This window comes from Carica papaya, chromosome 7, assembly GCF_054855325.1.
Source record: "Carica papaya isolate Zhongbai chromosome 7, ASM5485532v1, whole genome shotgun sequence".
NCBI lineage: Eukaryota > Viridiplantae > Streptophyta > Magnoliopsida > Brassicales > Caricaceae > Carica > Carica papaya.
In genome coordinates this window covers 8,083,089-8,104,275 of record NC_142315.1, presented here as the reverse complement: position 1 = coordinate 8,104,275, position 21,187 = coordinate 8,083,089, and the positions used below count along the sequence as shown (strand labels likewise).

General features: G+C 37.2%; 2 protein-coding genes across 6 annotated transcripts; one reads left to right on the top strand and one right to left on the bottom strand.

Moving 5' to 3' along the window:
* The first annotated feature begins 1,253 nt into the window (after positions 1-1,253).
* On the top strand, positions 1,254-13,851 carry LOC110806616 (polyamine-modulated factor 1-binding protein). 5 transcript variants are annotated; one of them, XR_015813722.1, is made up of 6 exons: positions 1,260-1,494; positions 2,468-2,519; positions 3,281-3,430; positions 6,991-7,097; positions 7,852-8,522; positions 8,619-9,082. XR_015813722.1 is itself a non-coding variant. In XM_022031537.2 (4 exons), the coding sequence occupies exons 1-3, from the start codon at positions 1,410-1,412 to the stop codon at positions 3,426-3,428; spliced, it is 285 nt and encodes a 94-aa protein (XP_021887229.1). In that variant the 5' UTR covers positions 1,260-1,409; the 3' UTR covers positions 3,429-3,430; positions 6,991-7,409. The 5 variants fall into 5 exon arrangements, 2 of the variants coding, with proteins under 2 accessions (XP_021887229.1, XP_088064707.1); XR_015813721.1 differs by lacking the exons at positions 7,852-8,522; positions 8,619-9,082 and adding an exon at positions 6,653-6,718 and having other exon boundaries at positions 1,254-1,494; positions 6,991-7,409; XR_002538318.2 differs by lacking the exons at positions 7,852-8,522; positions 8,619-9,082 and adding an exon at positions 7,182-7,409.
* KAT3 (potassium channel protein) lies at positions 3,534-21,187 on the bottom strand. The gene is made up of 13 exons (XM_088208580.1): positions 20,933-21,187; positions 20,619-20,834; positions 9,232-9,393; positions 9,078-9,135; positions 8,670-8,987; positions 8,249-8,488; positions 7,945-8,043; positions 7,825-7,857; positions 6,486-6,671; positions 5,185-5,262; positions 4,891-4,951; positions 4,331-4,480; positions 3,534-3,669 (listed from the first exon to the last, which is right to left on the bottom strand). Exons 1-13 carry the CDS (start codon positions 21,109-21,111, stop codon positions 3,566-3,568), a joined length of 1,884 nt encoding a protein of 627 aa, XP_088064706.1. The 5' UTR covers positions 21,112-21,187; the 3' UTR covers positions 3,534-3,565.

Genomic DNA, 21,187 nt, shown 5'->3' with positions numbered 1-21,187 from the left:
TAAGCTAACTGTATAATCTAATATAGAATTTTTTCTTTTAACAGTATAATCTAACTTGCTGATTGGAAGAAACTGAGTCAACAGTAATTGTATAGTTATATATAAAAGTGTTGTGTGGACTTAAAACGAAAAACTCAATTTATTATTCCAATCAGCAATTAAGAATTAACATTGTGAATTTGTATTATATATATATATATATATATACATATCGCACTCTTCGAGTAAATGATATTATTATGTCAATTAATTATAAAAAGCGATTTCCGAAGAATTAATTATAAAAAGGAAAAGCTATACAGTATACTGATCAGATTTTTTGGCTACCATTTTTTAAATGCCTTTTACTAATACCCAAAAATTCCTTTTTTTTTTTTTTTTTTTTTTTTTTTTAATTTGCTCTAAATATATATATATATTTAAAACCTCGAAGGTCTCTTCGAGAAGAGATATTATTGGAATTTTAATTTTCTATTTAATTATTATTATTAATTTAAAATCTGAAGATTATGAAGTATAAAAACTGCTGCACTCGTGGGTGACAAAGTTTAATACTACAAACAAAGGAATAAAACATTTTTATAATACGTGGGAAAATCTTGGTTAAGCAAAGTCCAATATTGTCTCCTCGGTTGGGGCTTAACGAAGAAATTTGCAATTTCTTATTTTTCTTTTTTATTTTTTAGTATTTTAAGGTGAAGCAGCAACACAACAAATTATATATATATATATATATATTTTTTTTTTAAAATTAGGAAACTAAAATAAATAATATTACGTCATTATATTATTATTTTTGTTGGTACGTTGTGTGTTTGCGTAGTAGACCCACTTAGTTTATTGTTCTTTTTAACCATTCTTAGATGGCAAAATTGTAAATCCGTGCAATTTAGTAATTGGAATGTATTTATAGTTTGTTCAAATATTATATTATTTGTAGTCAAGGAAAAAATATATAAAGCTTTAGGTTGAGTTAATTAATATTTCTTACTTGTTGTTAATCTTTTTATTTATGAGTAAATTATCAAATTAATTCTTAATGTTTGACGCTTGTTACTATTTAATTTTTTTTTTTTAATTATGATTTGGTGTGTAATGTTTTTCATTCGTTTTCTTTCGAATGTTTAAAAACGTCTTTTTTATTTTTTAACTGAAAAAGCAAAAATAGTTGTGTTTGAATAATTAAAAAAATTAATTTTCTAACCATTTTAATTTAATAATTTTGACTAATTAGTTAATTAATTTAATTTGGTACTGGCATCATCTTTCGAAAAAATTCACATTACTACGCGATTTGGCACTCCCTCTGCCGGCAGAATTCGCGTCTGGAGACATCCTATCCCTGGAGATCACCGAGGTCTTTCCTTCTCCAACTATTATCTGCTTTGATAAGCCAAGGAGAAGTAGCAATGGCGACTTCACCATCGAACACTGATGCGCAACTTGTGGCTCCTCCTCAGGAACCTGATTCTTCGCTCTCTTCTATCGTCTATGGTTCGCTTCTCTTCTTTTCTTCTTTGTACTGATAAAAAATTTCCCTACTATGCTCTGATACTTTTGTTGCTCTCCTTTTCTTTTTTTTTTTGAAAAAAAAATCACGTCGAGTCAAAACGGCTTCTCACTACTATTCGGTCGCGGGACAGACAATGTCGTGAAATTTGAGTTCTCGTGCAAATTTGATGGTTGATTACGTGTAGTGAACAAGTGAATTTTGGTCTTGCAACTCGTACGTTTTACCCTCATATTCCGCACTTTTGAACCAAATTCTTTATTGTTTTGAATTTTTTGAAATGGAGCCTACTGCTAATAATTTGTTTTCTAAAGGCTTCAAATGAAACTACTTGCTTTAAAAGGCCGTTTTGTTACTTTTTCCTGGAGAGATAGATACAATCTATCTCATTGTATTTTTTCTTTTTAAGATTATAGCAGTTGATCTTTGCACGGCAACCAAAACTTTGAATGTTTTTTAATTGTAATATTAGGTTTTAATCATAATATTAGATTTCTCGCCGATTCAGCCAATTTCTTGATTTTGACTTGATGAAAGCTCAAAATTTCTTAGGTTAAGAAGAGTCTAGATCATTTGAAAGTGTTTTTAAAGTACAAAATTGATTGCTCCATGTCATAGATGTAAAGACACTATTATATCTAAGTTCTCAAATTGTATGATGTGAACTCTATGTAGTGTTCAGGATAATGTGGTTAAGGAAAGGGGGCAAAAATGAAATTGGAACTATGATATAGCTTATTCATAATTAACTAACCACAAGAATTGTGTAAATTGCCAAAAAAACACATGTTCTTAGACATCTTAGTTTCGATGACAATTGCCATTTATTTTTCTTGCTAGTGATTTTGGCAGCACTGGTACATGTCATCTGAATATGAGTTCTGAGTGTTGAGAGATTTGTTCAGCTCTATAATATATAAGCTTCATTTATTTTTTTTGCTAAATTATTAAGTGCAGACATTTCCCAGCAAGTCCAGATGGCAATGGAGAATATGCTTAAGATGATAAGGTAGGTTGTTTGTTAGACAAGCTTTGGAAAATTTGCTTTTTGGCTGACATAGATGTCGGAACTAGTGCGGGATAGAAGCTGTTGTTGCATGCATAACTCGTTCTTAGTCCCTTGGTATTATTTTCTTTTTCTTATTCTTTGTTCTGGGATTGTTTGTTGGTTCTTCCACTTTAACATACACTTGCTTTTCCACCACCTGTACTTGAACATTTTGCTGAGAAGAATGCAGTATGGACAAAAAACATTTGATTTTTCTAGAATTTTTTCATTTACAATCATTTTTTTCTTTTGTTTGTTGAGAATGTACAACAGTATTATTGAGGGTTAAGTAATTTCTTCATAATTTTTACTTGTATTTTTTCAGTTCCTTCGTAGAATAAAATGCATGACAAAGCAGCTGCTACTCTTGCAGCAATTACTTTGCTTCGATGACTGGAAGTAGAAAATTTTGAATTTAATATGATCCTTGTAAAATATTTCTGATGTTTCCTTTATCAGCTGCAAGACAGTCCACATGCATTTCTCCTTCTGGATGAGTTAATTCTTTTTGTTTCTTTTATATATTATGAAAGGCCTTTTTGCCGGTATCTTATTCTGATATTCTGACTAAATTCTGAAATGAATTGCTAGTCCTTGAATGAACAAAATAACTTCTCTTTGTAAATTCCTATTTCAATCAATGCTTCTCTTTAAAAGATCTGATTCCTGTTAACATTTTTCTTTCTTCATATGAACTTGTCTTTCTCTTGAAAATCTTCAAGCGAAGTTGATCAAAACTCAGCTGGCATAGTGGAAGACATAGCAAAAAGCAAGGACTCTGCTCTTGAGAGGAAAAGAGTTTTGGAAGAAGAGAAGGAAAAGTTTCAGAAAGCAGCTTATACTGTTCTGGACTTGCTCAGCAGGAGTTAATTGTGAGCTCTAACTTTATTCAAAGCAGTAATGTAATATTCAGAAAATTATTTGACTTATGCACACATCTATACGTCCATGACCTTAAAATTGACGGACCAAGTAGGCTGACAAGTGGCCAAATATTAGTTTACCTTTTAGAAAATAAACAAATGATCATTGTCTCTTAGAGCACTAAGTTCTTCTACCTGTGAACCATCAGCCATAAGAATTTTGTTTCCTCTTTTTCCAAACTTCTTCTCTGCATCCATGAATTTAACAAATTTCAATGATTTTACAATTTCAATGATTTTATAAATATGCCTACTTTTTTTGATCTTTTTCCACTATAAAGTATAAAGAATCTATAGGCATGATACTTTATTTTCCTTTCAAACAGTGAGGATTAGAAGTTTCAGAACAGCTACGATGATTGTCAAACTGTATTTTGTGCTTAACTAAAACTAATATGATGCACTAGAGGCCACAAGTTTTAGAAGCTAAATGAGCATTACGATTTTGTTTGAGGTCGTAGGATAAAAAAAATGATGTGCAGCTGATCCATTTGGTTGCCAAGGTAATCTTACTTGAGTAATACAGAGGTAATTGTTTTATCAATGAGTTTTTGTTGCTTTGGAATGCAAGTCCTTGCCTCTACACACTGTCATATATATTAGGACCTATTTTCTCCTTTCATGTCCTGTCGAGTGGGTAGGTATCTTGGAAAGTTCTTATTTTTTAATTTTTTTTTCCTTAAGAAACTTCAATGAGAAGGAAGCGCTAGATCTTCTATCCTAGATTTATTGATGAGATTTTTGTTCAACTCCTTGAATCTTTAGGCTTCAATAATGGTTGTTTAGGTTCCTTATCATGTCTTTGGATGCATATGTAATGCAAAGGAAGAATACTGTTCTTCTGTATACCTGCTAACTTCAAGAGCTCTTCTATTGAGTCAGGCAGATTTATGAGCTTTCCCCTGTTCCCACCATCTGCTGGATCTTGATTTGGATGGTGCCCATGGATAGTCACCCTTACACAAACTGTGTTTGAGAAGGGTGAGGTTTCTGGTGTTTCTGCAAAATGATTAGATAATCAGTGCAATTCATGTTTCAAGATATCTAATATCGTCATTCCCTTAAGAGAATGATTTCAGTATGTTCCATTACTGAATTTGCATTGTTTGTGAAAAACTAATGTGACACTCTATTATTATTTCAATCGGCAGACTTTGATTTTGCTAATGCATAGCGGAAATCTCCATTTTGGCTTCCACTGAGAAGTGCCAATACTAAATGTTCAATCTACAGTGTGATTGTATAGCGGGTGCAAGGAAATTGGATTTGTAATATACAGTGTGATTGTATGCACAGAAAAACTAGTAGATGTTCTTCTCATATTTATTTTATTCTCCTCCTTTTCACGCCAACTGTTTAAAAATTCAGTAGATACCTCCTTCAATTATTCAAGTGAAGTTTTCGAGTACCTTTCTGAGTTGCATGTGTCTGAGAATCTAACACTTCATGGTATTGTGTTGCTCCTGCTTGCTGAAACATGTAATACTGACAGTTAGCTTTACATTTTAGTCAGCTCTCTAATGATCCCAGTAAGGGTATAAGATATCTTCTAAAATTGGAGTGAAGGGTATAAGTGTGTGTCTGTGTGTGTAAATGTGTTAGAAAAGACTGTTTAATAGGAAGGAAGAAGATTTTTTACTTATAGGTAATATGGATTTCTAGACCTCTATCTGTGCTGTTTTAAGTTGAAAATGAAGGTATACCTCCATATTCAGGTCACCAAGTAAATCAGGCAGAAATGGTATTTCGTCCAGCACCTCTTTCTTTAACCCCTTCAGATGCTGCGAATAAAGAGTCAGCCAAAAAGTACATCTGCATTTTAACATGAGCTATACATATTTTTTGAAAAGAAAATGACTGATGAGCATTTACTCTGGATGCTCATTCTCCGAAAATGCTGCTTATTTGCTGACAAATTGTACATGGGAATGCTAGTTCACTATAGGCAGTATCTTTCTTTTCTTACTATGATAATTTCTCTGCTCCATCAACTAACTCCACTATTGTGCTTGTCTAAAATTTTCATTCACATTTTACTAGATCATAAACAAAAGTGAGTTTTTTTGCGATGCTAGGGTTTTTGTGATAACCGGTCGTTTGACCAATTTATTTAACTTTGTAGCATAATAGAGATCCCAAATCAAATTGTGGAATGTTAGGGATCCTAAATAGCTAAAGATCATTCTATTTGCAAGGTGTATCAAAGGAGGAAGAAAGAATCTATTGGTCAGGATTAATTACTTTTAGTATGTTTGGGGTGTTTTATGTGTGTATGTGGGCAGTAAGTATGGGAATAGATTCTGTTAATTATAATGTAGTTGTTAGAGTTTGTTTTGTTTAAAAAAAAAAATGTAGTTGTTAGAGTTGAATAAGTTTTGAAAAGTCTAGGAAGATAAGAGTAGGCAGTTCTAGCAGTTACTATATTCTGCCTGTTAAAGTTAAGTAAAGTCTATGAAAGTCTAGGAAGATAAGACTAGGCAGTCGTGGTAGTTACTATATTTTGCCAAGAATAGAACTGCTCAATCATCTCTCTTGCATGCATTTCTATGTCTAATCTGTGAATGTAATGGAAGAAAATTGTCAAAATGTTGGATACTTATTTGCTCAAGAAATCGTAAAGTTCTCCCCTAATATATGTGGAGCGATATTTACTTATTTACCCTAGAAATTATGGAGTAAATACGGAAGAGCTTCAATATACGTATAAGAATGAGCCAAGGAGCACTACCTTCCACAGTTCCATTTTCTATTCCTTGGGAATGGAAGGGAAGGTGGCTTAGACATAGAGAATAGTGTTAAAGTATAAAGATCAATTAAAATATAATGAGAATTGAATTAAATGGAAAAGGTAATTAGTTACTTAATTATCTGAACACGTCCTATCTCTGCAATTTCTTTTTAAATGCCTTCTTCAGATTAGGTTCGTACAAAATTAATCTTAATTATTTTCTCCAATCCTTGTTTAATTTAGAGGAAATGTAGTGAGAAATGGATTTTTTTGAACCTCAATGAAGTTTGACATAATTGTTTTCCCTTCTTCGCTGTGGAGTTGTATGATTTGCTTGAAATGATGATGACTCATCCGAATGACCTGGGAAAGCCTCTTGGTTCTCACTGTAAAAGGTTGTGGGATATTGAAAATTACCCCAATTTCACCTGTCATCTCTGCAGATTCAAGTTTCAACAACCACTGAAAGAAGAAGGAAAAAGAAGTGTTAGTTCCATGATTTAGAAAATGTTAGTGTGTGTGTTGTCCCAACATTACAAGTGTGATAGTGAGTTGCTTTTACTATATCCCCTACCAAATTTTAAAGTAGAAACATCAACACTAGCAGACATCTATCCTTACCACCATTATTTTTTTTGGCTCCAATATGAAGACTATAATGATTATTAAATTATCTTTCTGGCTCTTGGATGTTTTTTATTAATTAAAGCTACTGATTCTCATTTGGTAGACTAGGTTTATGATTATTTGCTAAAACCGTTTGTTCATTTTATAACTGCAGGATGGTGATGAAAAGTATAAAGATATGCAACACAGTTTGTTTTAACTTTCATCAGGAAGTTTGATGGCCCAGGGCAATAATCTACAACAGGCTGCTGCATCACTGTGGTGATAATGATTGAAACCATCAGTAGTTTTAGATATTATCTTCTATAGTATGTTGTCTAATGATAGCCTCTTTATATTTGCTAGAAACCTAGCCAGAAGCAATAGTCCCACTGGATCAAACAGACTAGACATCTGTGATGCAGTCCTGGTTACTTTTCAGTTGTTAGTTACTTCCAGCAACTAACTTTTTGTTGCTAGAGGTTTCTTGAATTTCTTACCACATTGACCCTTGTGATGACTCTTAGCAGCATATACATGTGTTCCATTGTATATGTTGAACAGTGAATCTATTGCCTTTTTAATTGTATTGCATTTACAAGGATTCCCTAGTTCAAATAATTTATACTGGAATCTCCTAGCTGCTCAAATAATATTGAAGCAATTCTGGGGGACCCTAAGGAATCTACTTGCACTTGTAGATTAAAATGCGGAAGCTTTTCTTTGACTGTCATTTACCTATTTACAGTATTTATGCATATGGTAAATCTTATGGGAAAAAGATTCAATCAATAGCTTGGGATAATTTGTTTCTTGAATGTCTAATGTAAGAAAGAGTTATGTTGCTTTTTGGAGATTTCACCTTTTACCTCCTATTTTATTGACTAATTTTCAAGTATTAATAGAAAATTCTACTCTTTCACAAAAAAGTATTTGTAAATAGTCATTTATGAAAACTCAGAAACATAGGTTGAAATGGAACACTAACGAAAAGCTGCTTGAAACTTACCTGCTCCGTTCCATTCTTGTGTACCAGCACATCCTACAGTACCATCCATGCTTTCAGTGTTTGCATAAGATCATGAAATTTACATGAGCAGAAGAACAAGAGAAAAAGGGGAATGCATACCACTGCACCGGATACTAAAATATAGAAATCTGTGGGTATTTCATTCTGTAAAAAGATTTCGACCTTGGGTGGAAAATATTCTGCTTTCATATCAGATACCTGTGAGAAGAAAATGTAAGTTTCCATTCCCATCTTTAACATCAAGAAACATTTTGTCATAGTATTTTGAAGTAGTAGTTCTTTGTATTGTATTGGTGATAATTACTGCTAATATATTTACTAATTGATACATGCATAGTCTACTTGTAGAGATATTTGACTCATGAAAATCAATTGAGTCATAGATACTGCAGAATAATTTTACCATCTGGACAATGAAATCTTCTGATACTCCTTTGAAAAGGTAAGCATTTTCGACAACGTTGCGAAAAAGATGCTGTGCAATGCCAGATCTTATTGCCTTAGGGAGATCGTTTAACACTTCTTCCTGTTGTAACTCAACTGTCTTGAATTTGAGTTTCATGTGTGCCAGCATTTGCTCCTTTATGCCTTCTGGGAGTCTGTTCTTGCTTGCATATCGTAGCAACTGATTGATTGCATTCCTCTGTCAATCCACAACGCAAACAGTGACAAGAAAGGTTAGTCTTACATGTCTTGTTACCAGAAGAAAATCAGGTTTTAGATATTAAATTGAGATGTTTCATCAAATGTGATGTAACATCATTGTTTTGCAGCTGTTGATAATTTCAGGTGGAAACAACAATGAAAAAGAAGAATTCAACTACCATGAAGAAAGTTCGGGTTGCGCTGTGGACAACAAGATTTGTCATGTTTCCAATAATGTAAGCAGTGAGTCCAATGTTGAAGAGCATGTAGAACATGTTAAATATTTTCTCTCCCATGTTGACTGCATGTAGATCTCCATAGCCAGTTGTGGTGAGTGTGACAATTGACCAGTACATGGAGTATGTGTAGCCTAGCCAGATGGTTCTATCTTTAAAATCATTGACCTGAACTCCAATCCATGTATCCTCTGGTGTTTTATAGTGTGCAGCTAGATAAAAGTAGATGCAGGCAGCTGAGTGTATGGTGAAAATTGTAACCTGCCATTTATTTGTGAAGAAATATGAACATGAAAATCCATCGGATATTCATTGGTGTGAAACTCTAGAAATTATGAGAATTGCACTTACACAAAGGAGCTTAAATAGCCTTGTTATAAAGTAGCTAAACTGTGTATCTTTCTCTAGCCTGCAACAAAGTATTCAAGGTCCAATTAGCTTAAACAACAGAGTGTTGATCATATATGGTATATACACAAATATATATATGATACAGTACATATACCTTTTGAAGAGGGCACTAACCCGGCGAAGACGCCATAGGCGAAGGAGGTTGAGGAAGCCCAAGAACTGAGCTTGGTGGTTTTTACCAGTGATAATTCTGTATATGAACTGGAATGGTAGAGTTGAGGCTACATCCATTGGCAAATGTAGTCTTTTCACATACCTAACATTTTTCGAAGTACAGATGAATGGATTTTCAGACATAAACCATACACATGTTACCATATGGATTTTATATGTACTTAATTAATTTTCATATTTATCTTTATAACTGAAAAATCTGCACAAACTTGCTTCTTGGTTATAAAATTCATCTTGGTCTGTCCATTATCTCAATATATAAATCCATTAACCAGTAGTTGTCATATATATTTAACTTGCTCAAGCATGAGCCAAATCTTGTTGTGCAGGCCTGACTCTCAAGGCCATGGGGAACCCTGCTTACTAAGGTCAGTTTTGGTGGCTAATTCAGCTAAACCGGATCAAGCATAAGCCAGTGGTAAATGCTCTAATCAATAATGGTTCTGTACAAGTAATTGCTGGTGTATATTCTCAAAGTTTAATTATAATCGAAGTTATCTCAGCTTTCTATATTTAATCTAAAAATCAATTACATACAAGTAATGATAATTTCTGGGTAGTGTAGTTACTAAAATTAAGAGCTTTTCATCCAACAATATACTTGCACCATCTTGTCGTAATCATCAGTTGGGTTCGGATTGGATTGGATTGGATTGGATTGGATTGAGCCCAATCTTCCGTCAAAAAAATTTTGAACCCAAATATCTAATCCAATCCGAACTGATTACATTGATCCGAAAAATATTAATATGTAAATAATATATATATATATATATATATATATAAAATATGTTACTGAATTTAATCAGGTCCAATTTGAATTAATTAATATTTTTTAATATTAAAAATTAAAATAATAACACAAATAGTTGTATGTTTTATTTAATATTTAAAATTAAAATATTGATACGTAAATAATAGATTTAAAAAGATAAATTTGTTGAATAAATTTTTGGAATTACATCAATCCAAAATCTTTTTTATTCTGCTCCAGTTTTGTATAGTCCAATTTCATCAGGTTCCAAATTAATGCTTAGTATTATTTGTAATTAAAGCTACGTATGTGATTAAGGAATGGTTTAAATAGTAAATAGTTCCTTTACTACTCAAACTTTTCTTTTAAGCCCTTATACTTTTTTTCTTCTCTCTGAATGGTCCTTGTATTTTCAAATTGTTTCTTAACACCGTCAGAAGCATTGTTAAGTCAAGGCTACGTGTTCGGCCCACGTGGCGTTGATTTTTCACAAATTGATGACCTAGAACTCATTTTCACATCATCAGAAGAGATTGAGGAAGGAAGCTTTGAGCAAAATAAATGAAGGGCTCCACCATGGTTGACCAGAAAGAGAGAGAAAAGAAACCTCGTACACTTGCTTGCATTCACTCAGTTATCTCAGACACGGTTTTCAGTAGGATCATGCCTTACAAAACCCCCAAGCTGGCTTGGGACAAAATCAAAGAAGAATTTGAAGGTGGTACCAGAAGCAAGAGAACGAAGCTGCTAAAACTAAAAGTAGAGTTTGTGATTAAAGCTACGTACGTGATTAAGGAATGGTTTAAATAGTAAATAATTCCTTTACTACTCAAACTTTTCTTTAAGCCCTTATACTTTTTTTCTTCTCTCTGAATGGTCCTTGTATTTTCAAATTGTTTCTTAACACCGTCAGAAGCATTGTTAAGTCAAGGCTACGTGTCCGGCCCACGTGGCGTTGATTTTTCACAAATTGATGACCTAGAACTCATTTCCACGTCATCAGAAGAGATTGAGAAAGGAAGCTTTGAGCAAAATAGATGAAGGGCTCCACCATGGTTGACCAGAAAGAGAGAGAAAAGAAACCTCGTACACTTGCTTGCATTCACTCAGCTATCTCAGACACGGTTTTCAGTAGGATCATGCCTTACAAAACCCCCAAGCTGGCTTGGGACAAAATCAAAGAAGAATTTGAAGGTGGTACCAGAAGCAAGAAAACGAAGCTGCTGAAACTAAAAGTAGAGTTTGTGATGTTACAGATGAGAGAAGATGAGATAGTCAGACAGTACGCGTGTAAGCTGATGGATGTTGTGAACAAAATAAGGCTGCTGGGCGAGAACTTTCTTGACTCACGGGTGGTAGAACAAATTCTAATCAATTTACTAGCTCGATTTGAGTCCAAAATCTCTGTGTTGGAGGAGCTGAATGATACTGATACCATCACTGCAGCTGAGCTTATCAATAAACTGGAGTCGCAGGAGCAGCGAGCCAACATAAGGGAAACTAGTCACACAGAAAGAGCCTTGTTCATAAAAGCCAAAGCAAGAATTGAGAATAAAGGGAAGCAGAAATGAGAGAAGAGCTCAATTGAGAAGCAATCTAGAAGCCAAAACCATGGCAAGCAATCAAAATTTTCTCCTTGTAAAATTTGCACATTGACCAACCATCTAGAAAATGATTGTTGGTACAAGAACAAGAAGGCAATTTAGTGCCATTTCTGTAAAAAGCTTGGCCACAAGGAAAGAAACTGTAGGTTGAAGCAAAAGCAAGGCCAACCTAAAGGAGAGACTCAACAAGCGAACATCACCGAAGTAACTGGTGAAGCTTCAACAAATTTTTATGTGGCCTCAAATGAAGTCATAGATGAGGATGACATAAAATGGATCGTTGACAGTGGGTGTACATCCCACATGTGCAAGAACGAGTCCATGTTTACCTACTTAAACAAAGCTCTGGAAGTTAAAGTGAGGTTGAGAAATGGCAAGTTTGAGAATGCAGAAGGTAAGGGCACTGTCTCTATAAATACCCACCTCGGTATACGGTATATTACAAATGTGCTTTTTGTACCTACATTAAAGCAAAATCTGTTAAATGTCAATCAGATGACAAATAATGGATATAAGGCACTTTTTGAGCGCAAGTTCTATCAGATTTATGATCCTGATAGAAAACAGATCGAGACAGCACCAAAGGTTAATCGAAATTACCTACTATACATGAAGAAGCCAGCACACAGGGCCTGTTATGCTAATGCAAATGAGGGAGAAATTTGGCACAGAAAGTTTGGACATTATCACATGTCTGACTTGAAGAAGTTACAAATTGAGAACCTGAGTCTCAATCCCCCTACACTTGGTAAAACCAACACTGTTTGTAGTGTATGTCAAATGAGTAAGATGCACAGAAACACATTCCCTGCGCAAGCTAGCACACGGGCAACAGAAAAGCTTTAACTTGTTCACTCTGATATCCGTGGGCTAATGAGCCAATATTTCTTGAATGGGAGCAGGTATTTCTCCCTTTTTATTGATGATCAGACCCGGATGACTTGGGTCTACTTTCTAAAAAACAAAGCTGAAGTGTCTAGTAAGTTTAAAGAGTTCAAATTGATTGTAGAAAGGGAAAGTGGGTGTTCACTTAAAGTGCTAAGAACTGATAATGCCCTTGGGTATAATTCACAGGAATTCAGAGAGTTTTGTATCTCTCAAGGGATCAAAAGGCAACTTGCTGCCCCCTACTCACTGCAGCAAAACGGTGTTGCAGAAAGGAAGAACAGAACTGTGGTGAAAATGAGGAGATGTCTGATGAATGACAAACAATTGCCCAAGCAGTTATGGGTTAAAGCAGTAAACACATTTGTTTACTTGCTTAATCAGCTGCCCACTCAAGCCTTGGAGAAGATCACGCCATTTGAAGCCTGGTATGGTAAGAAGCCCGAGACTACTCTCATCAGGATCTTTGGCTTTGTTTGCTACAGCTTAGTTCCTAATGAAAGAAGAAGAAAGTTAGATGATAAGGGAGAGCCTGGAATTTTTCGAGGCTATAGTACAGATACAAAGGGGTACTGGGTGTATATGCTGAACTCCAGAAAACTTGTGATTAGGAGAGATGTTGTGATCGATGAAGGCTCACACTGGAATTGGGCAGAAGAAAAAATAGAAAGTGATAAGATAGGGAAACTGGTGACAAGAGGAGATGAACCTGTACCAGCTCCATTTTCTTATGAGTTGGAAAATAATGAGGAAGTTGGAAATGCTAGAAGTGCTGATGGAGTTAGGATGAAAAGTCTCTTTGAGATATACGAATCATGCAATTTTACCTTCAAGGAACCTGCAACCTATTAAGAGGCAGCCATATCTTCCTCTTGGAAGGATGCTATGATGGAGGAAATTGCTATGATCACAAAGAACAAAACCTGGACTTTGATCCTTTAGACTGAGGGCAAGAAGATAATTAGTTTCAAGTGGATTTACAGACTCAAGTTGAACCCCGATGGCTCTGTGAATCGACACAAAGCTAGGCTGGTGGTAAAAAGATATGCCCAGACTGCGGGAATTGACTTTGGGAACACCTTCGCTCCAGTTGCAAGACACGGAACCATCATAATGATCCTAGCAGTAGCAGCATATTCCCAGTGGTAAGTTATGCACATGGACGTCAAGTCTACCTTCCTAAACAGTGATCTCCAAAAAGAGATCTATGTTGATCAACCAGAAGGATTCACAGTTGAGAGAAAAGAGGATCAAGTCTATCTCCTACATAAAGCTTTGTATGGCCTTAAGCAAGCTCCACGAGTTTGGTACCAGAAGCTGGACGAATACCTACTGTGTTGTGGTTTTGAAAAGAGTAAGGCAGAAGCAACGTTATATGCCAAACACGATGAAAATGGTAGGAGGTTGATCACTGTCATTTATGTGGATGACATACTGGCGACAGGAAACGATCGATGTAAAATGGAAGAATTCAGAGGACAGCTTGAGGAGATGTTTGAAATGTCCGACCTAGGTGAATTATGGGGATGGAAATAAAGCAAGCTCAGAATGGGATTTTTCTGTCACAAGCAAAGTATTCATGTGAAATCCTTAAAAAGTTTAATATGATGGAGTGCAAAGCTCCATCTAATCCGTTAATTCTAAACCTGAAGTTAACTAAAGATGAAACTAATGATAACGTGGATGAGGGAAGGTATAGGAGCTTAATTGGGAGCTTGCTGTATCTCACAATTTTAAGGCCAGATATGTTATTTGTTGTGAGTTTGCTGTCACGGTTTATGTCATCTCCAAAACAATCTCACTTAGCAGCAGCAAAGTATGTATTGAGGTATCTAAATGGTACCCAAAATTATGAAATTTTATATGAGGCAAAGGGAGAAGGAAGGCTGCTCGGGTATACTGATAGCGACTGGGAAGGGAGTCTCGATGATGCACGCAGCAATTCTGGCTATCTATTTTCGTTTGGCTCTGGTGTTTTCTCCTGAGCATCTAAAAAGTAAGAAGTGGTTGCACAATCTACTGCTGAAGCTGAGTATATTGCTGCCGCGGGTGCTGCAAATCAGGCGGTATGGTTGAGGAAAGTAATGCAAGATTTGAAACTTGATGCGTCTCTGCCAACCGAAATTCACATGGATAATAAATTCGGCCATAAAAATTGCTAAAAACCCAGTAATGCATGGTCGAACCAAGCACATTAATGTAAAGTTTCGTGCAATTAGAGATGCTGAAAAGTGTGGTGAAATCAAGCTCACTCATTGCTCATCTGATGAGCAGCTTGCAGATATTCTGACAAAGCCGTTTGGAAAAGGAAAATTCGAAAATATGAGAGAGAAGTTAGGAATTGTATGGACTGATTTTTAAGGGGGAATCTTAGATTATTAAGAATCAGTTGAAACATATTTTTATCTTGACTTTGAATTTCAGTATTTTTGGATTTAATTGTAACCGGATATGGTAGAATTTGAATTCAATTGTAAGCCTATCACTTGCACGAGAAAATGAGATTTATGGTTGTAAACCGACTTATTTAAGCCATGCAAATAAAAATGAAAAGTGCAGACATTTTTCTTCATTGCCTTCTTCAAAACCAACTAAGCATCGAAATAGAGGCATTTGCAGGGTTACACTCTGTTTTGGTGCCCTCTCTCTACAAAAGTTATGTAAATAACCTTTGCATACAGCAAATTCCCACGTGAAAATATTACAACTTCAATTTGAAACAACTATCTCTCTCTCTCTCTCTCTCTCTCTCTCTCTCTCTCTCTTTTTGTCTCTACTATAGTTGTGACTCTCTCTAATTGAGACCTATCATTGGTATCAAAGCTACGTCCAATGGCTACCAACAAGGAATGCATAGAAAATCTAGAACACAACATTGGCAACATGTAGAACCACCTGAGCCGAATGGAGCTAGGCACAGCTGATAAGCTCCACCAGTTAGAAGATGCCCTTAAGCGACTCACCGAGACCTCGTTCTAAACAGGGAAAGCTTTAGCAGTCACCCAATGAACTCGCCCGCGCCGACCAGACCACTGCACGATGAACACTTTGATAGAACTGATGGAAGTCGAACAACTTTCCCATAAAAAATGGTAAAGATAGATTTCCTTACCTACTCGAGTGATGACCCGATCGTATGGCTCAATCGAGTTGAACAATTGTTTGAATTTCAGAGGATCGAAGAGGAACACAAGAACTCCTTCACCGCGTTCCACCTCGATGGGGAGGCCAACCAATGGTGGCTCTGGCTGCAACGCGCATATAGAGAAGAAGGGAGGACCATCACCTGGACCGGGTTCGTTAATGAATTATGGGCCCGCTTTGGGCTGACCGAAGGGGAAGACTGTGATGAGGCCCTTTCACGTAGACATGCCCACTGAGGGATTACCAACAGGAATTTGAGAGGCTCGGCAACAGAGTGCATGGATGGACCCAAAAAGCCCTCGTTGAGACCTTTATGGGCGAGCTCAAGCTTGAGATTGCGAATGAGATCCGAATGTTCAGGCCCAGTTCCCTGAAAGAGGCCACTAGCCTAGCCCGAATGCGTGAAGACCAACTGGACCGGCAGAAGCACGTCAATCGGATTGGGTGAAGTCTGCCTGCCCCGAACCCGAGCATCCCCAACGGGTCACGACCTCAAACCCTAGCCACCACAGCTTATGCACCAAAACACATCTCCTGGGAAGAGATGCAGTGCCGCCGCCCCAAGGGCTTTGCTTCAATTGTGATGAGAAGTTTACGATAGGTCATCGATGCTGCAAACCTCAGCTACTTTTGCTTGTCAGGGATGAGGAAAGGGGAGAGGAAGGAGAAGAGGCTGCGTTTGAAGAGCCCGAAATCTCTCTGCACGCTATCACGGGTTGGTTTTTGGTTCGCACCCTGCGTGTTCCAGCCACTATCCAGAGACAGAAAGTCGTGGCCCTAATTGACAACGGGTCCATGCACAATTTTATTAGCGATCAGATCGCTCAACGATTGTAGCTCCTTGTGGTGTCGAGTGCTTTATTCCTGGTCAAGATGGCGAACGGGCAACAATTAAAATGTCAAGGAAGTTTGAGAATGTTAAGGTCACCATCTAAGGTATGTCTTTTATTATGAATATGTATTCATTACCACTCAGTGATCTTGATTTGGTATTGGGTACATATTGACTTGAATAATTAGGATCGGTAATCAGTGATTGAAAAAAAATGAGTATGGAATACATCTGGAATGGGTAGGCGAGAGTTTTGCAAGGAGAGGTGGATCGGCCGCATCAGTATATAACAGATAAAGAACTAAGACAACCTCACGCTCTCTTTTCCATCAGTATATAGGAACAATCAGTTGAGGGGGTGTCCATGATCGAAGGAGATATTTAGCTACTGTTAGAGGAATTTGAAGACATTTTTCAAGAACCCACTTCGATGCCTCCAACAAAGGAGATTGACCATCGGATTACATTGAAGGAGAGGTGGAACCAGTAAATGTTTGGCCCTATCGATATGCTTATTTTTAGAAGGCAAAAATTGAGTGGCAAGTGCAAAGTATGCTGGGTATGGGAGTGATTAAGCCTAGCATCAGTTCGTTTTCATCACTGATTTTGCTTGTCAAGAAAAAAGATGAGACTTGGAGATTTTGCATCGATTACTGAGCCTTAAATGCAGTCACTGTCAAGGACTGTTTTCCAATTCCAACGATCGACAACATGATGGACGAATTGTACAGTGCTACATTCTTCACCAAACTTGATTTAACATCTGGTTATCACCAAACAAGGGTCCATTCCACAGATACTCCAAAGACAACATTCAGAACTCACAACAGGCATTACGAATACCTCATAATGCCTTTCGGCCTTTGCAACGCTCCATAGACCTTCCAGACCATTATAAATACCATCTTCCGATCACACTTGAGAAAATTCATCTTAGTTTTCTTTGATGATATTCTGGTATATAACCCCGATCGAGCTGCTCACTTGGAGCATCTACGCTAAACTTCTGAGATATTACGACAACATAAGTTTTATGTTAAACAGAAAAAGTGTGTTTTCGGGCAGCAAGAATTGAAATATTTATGGCATATTATCACACCATAAGGGGTCAAGGTGGATCAAAGAAAAATTCAAGCTATGGTAGACTGACTTAAACCAACATCTATTATTGAATTACGAGATTTCTCGGGTTCACTGGGTACTACCAAAAATTTGTACTCAATTATGGAATATTGGCTAGACCCCTTTACTCAACTACTAAAAAAGGGACAGTTCAAATGGACGGATGAGGCAAAAAATGCCTTCATATGCCTTAAGCAAGCCATGACCTCTACACCAACTTTGGTTATCCCAAACTTTAATCAGCCTTTCACCATAAAAACAGATGCCTCAAGGAAAGGGATTGGGGCCATCCTCACCTAGCAAGGGAAGCCCATCGCCTATATGAGCCGAGCCTTAGGGGTCACCAAACAAGCTTGGTCAAGTTATGCTAAGGAGATGTTAGCCATAGTGGTCGCTGTTCAAACTTGAAGACCATATCTATTGGGTCACAAATTCATCATTCAAACAGATCACCAGAGTTTAAAACACCTACTGAATCAGCATGTCACCACATTAAAGCAACAAAAATGGATATCCAAGCTTTTTAGATACGATTACGAAATCACCTATAAACCAGGGAAGGACAACAAAGCAGCGGATGCCCTGTCTAGGCAACATAAAGGGCCCTCCTTGGATGCTCTGTTTGCATGTGAGAATCATATTTGGAATGATATCAAAGACACATCCGAGAACCACCCCTACATGAAGAGAATAGGTAAGTTGGCAGAAGAGAACCCCGGTAGACCATATTAGTGGAGGAATAGGTTCTTACACAACAAAAACCGTGTCATCATTCCCACAGAATCTAAAGTCATCCAATAATTACTACAAGCTTTTCATGATTCCCAATTAGGAGGGCATTCCGGAGTCCTAAGAACATACAAACGCTTGGCTCAGCAATTCTACTGGCCAACTGTGAGACAGGTAGTACAACGATACGTGGCAGTGTGTGAGGTCTGCTAAAGAGCCAAAGCCGAGACCTTGGCCCCAGTCGGGTTGCTTCAACCGCTGCCTATACCATGCCAAGTTTGGGATGACATCTCCATCGATTTCATTGAAGGGTTACCAAGCTCTCAAGGGAAAGATACAGTTTTGGTAGTTGTAGACGGATTGAGTAAATTAGCACACTTCTTAACTTTTGACACATCCTTACACTGCTAAAACCGTTGTCGACAGATTCGTAGAAGCCATAGTCAAGCTCCATGGGATGCCAAGAACAATTGTAAGTTACCGAGATCCCATCTTATCAGTAATTTTTTGAACGAATTCTTCAAGATATTAGAGACATAGCTAAAAATAAGTTCAATGTAGCACCCTTAAACGGATGGGTAAATGAAAGTTGTAAATCGATGTTTTGAGCAGTACCTGAGATGCTTAGCTCACCAGCAGCCACGCAAGTGGTGTTCACTCCTTCCATGGGCAGAATTTTGATATAATACCACAGATCATTCATCCATTGGGATGTCACCGTTCCAAGCCCTTATGGACGACCTCCTCCCAGCATTCCGTTCTACCAAAAGGGCATGACAGTAGTGGATGACATTTACCAAAATTTGACAGAACAGAATGAACTCCTCCAGCAATTCAAAGCTAACCTACATGCAGCCAATAACTGTATGCAATAAACCACAAACACCAAGAGACGCCACCTTGAGTTTCAAGAAGGAGATTGGGTCTTTTTGCATCTCCAACCATGCCGCCAGCAAATGGTTTTTAAGAGGGCCCTACAGAAGCTGGCATGCCAATATTACGGACCCTATCAGATTACTCAACGCATCAGCCCGATAGCATACAAACTCGAACTTTCGGAAGGGTCCTGCATCCACCCGATTTTTCACATCTCATTGCTTAAACCAAAGGTTGGAGATTTTCCCCTGCCAGTTCAGGATCTGCCAGCGGCTACAGAAGACGGAAACATCATCTTTCATCCAGAAACCATACTCGACACGCTGGGTAAAAAGAGGATCTAAGCTGGTTGAAGAAAGCTTAGTAAAATGGAAAAAAATTGCCAGCAGAAGAGGCCACTTGGGAGATCACACAGAACCTGATGGAACAGTTTGCTTCATTGAAACCTGGGGACAAGGTTCTTGCCCAAGGGAGGGGCGATGATAAGCCCCAGAGATCGCTGAGATAGCCTCGCCAAAACCCGAAATACATGGATTAAATTATCCGCGGATTTCACCAGATCAATAGAAACAAGCAAGAGGAAGCAGTCAGCAGAGCAGAAAGAGTTAATCAGAAAATCCAAAGAATAACTGCTTAGTTAGGATTTTAGTCGTTACTTAATTTTTGCGAATTTTCTTTTGATTTTGCTTCATCGTGTAACGTAGATATAGGATTTCAGTCAACTTTTCATGTATTTAAGGGCAAGTGCAGATGAATAAAAGACAAATCTTTTTATCCCCAAGAAAAATCTCACAAGTGCTGTTTCTCACTTCAATTTGAAACAACTCTCTCTCTCTCTCTCTCTCTCTCTCTCTCTCTCTCTACTGTAGTTGTGACTCTCTCTGATTGGGACCTATCAGCTGGATCCTGATCATTGATTTCGGAAGGGAAGATAACAGAGAGATCAGTTTAGAGATGGGTTTTGCTCTTAGTGGCTTCAGAGTTGGGTGCAGAGAGAGGCACAGAGAAGCCTTTTTGTTTTTGAACTTCCTCAGAGGCATCTTTTGATTGCTAACAAGAAGAATTAGACGAAGAAAATGGTGGATTTACAGGCCCTAGAGAGAAGACGAGAGAGAGAGAGAGAGAGAGAGAGAGAGAGAGAGAGAGAGAGAGAGAGAGAGAGAGAGTTGATTCTGCCAGCTTCATTCTCTCCGGTTCCTTCTCTCTTTCCTTCGGGTGTGGATATATAGCGTTGGCTTAACGACGTCGTTTAATGATATTAATTGAAAGTATTATCTAAAAATAATATGAACAGAAATATGAAGATTTAAACTGAAAAATTTGAATTAAGACAATGGAAAAAGAAAGAAAGAAAGAAGAACCTGATGGCGATCTTCTTATGATCATCAACAAGAACATAAGTAGATTTATCCAAGTAACCCACAAAGAAAGTTAAAACGATGTCGATGGCGAAGAAAAAGTCAACCACCAAGTCAATATACATGAGAGCTCCTGTTGCTGCTCTGTTGAATGCTAACTCAAATGGAGTTGCCCAGGCGGAGTACACAACCAGTACTACCAGAAATGTCTCCCATAACCTGCGCATATACATACACACATATACAATCACACACACAAATACATACTAGACACATACACTTTCTATTAAAAACAAAGAAGAAAAAGGAAAAAGTACCTGTATCTGCGATCATACGGAACGATCAGATATTTCTTCTGAACATGGCTTTCATCAATCACTGTTCCAAACGCCGGTAATAAGCTGCTCGAAATTGATGTTATGTTCTTTATTTCACCACTCGATCGTCGCCGGAACAGCAATGGAAGCGGTGATCGAGTTTCCGATAATGACGTCATTCTCCGGTCACAGATCACCACCTCACTCAACCTACCTTCCTTCCTTCTTGATCTGTATATAGAGATTAAACATTAA

Excerpts from the sequence above, each read along its gene's own strand:
- LOC110806616 (XM_088208581.1), top strand. The coding sequence starts at position 12,543 with ATGAGCCAATATTTCTTGAATGGGAGCAGGTATTTCTCCCTTTTTATT.
- KAT3 (XM_088208580.1), bottom strand. The coding sequence starts at position 21,111 with ATGACGTCATTATCGGAAACTCGATCACCGCTTCCATTGCTGTTCCGG. Across the intron at positions 9,136-9,231 it reads GTTAGTGCCCTCTTCAAAAG|GCTAGAGAAAGATACACAGT; the intron begins GTATATGTACTG and ends ACTTTGTTGCAG. Across the intron at positions 5,263-6,485 it reads TTATGTCAAACTTCATTGAG|CATCTGAAGGGGTTAAAGAA; the intron begins GTTCAAAAAAAT and ends CTTTATTCGCAG.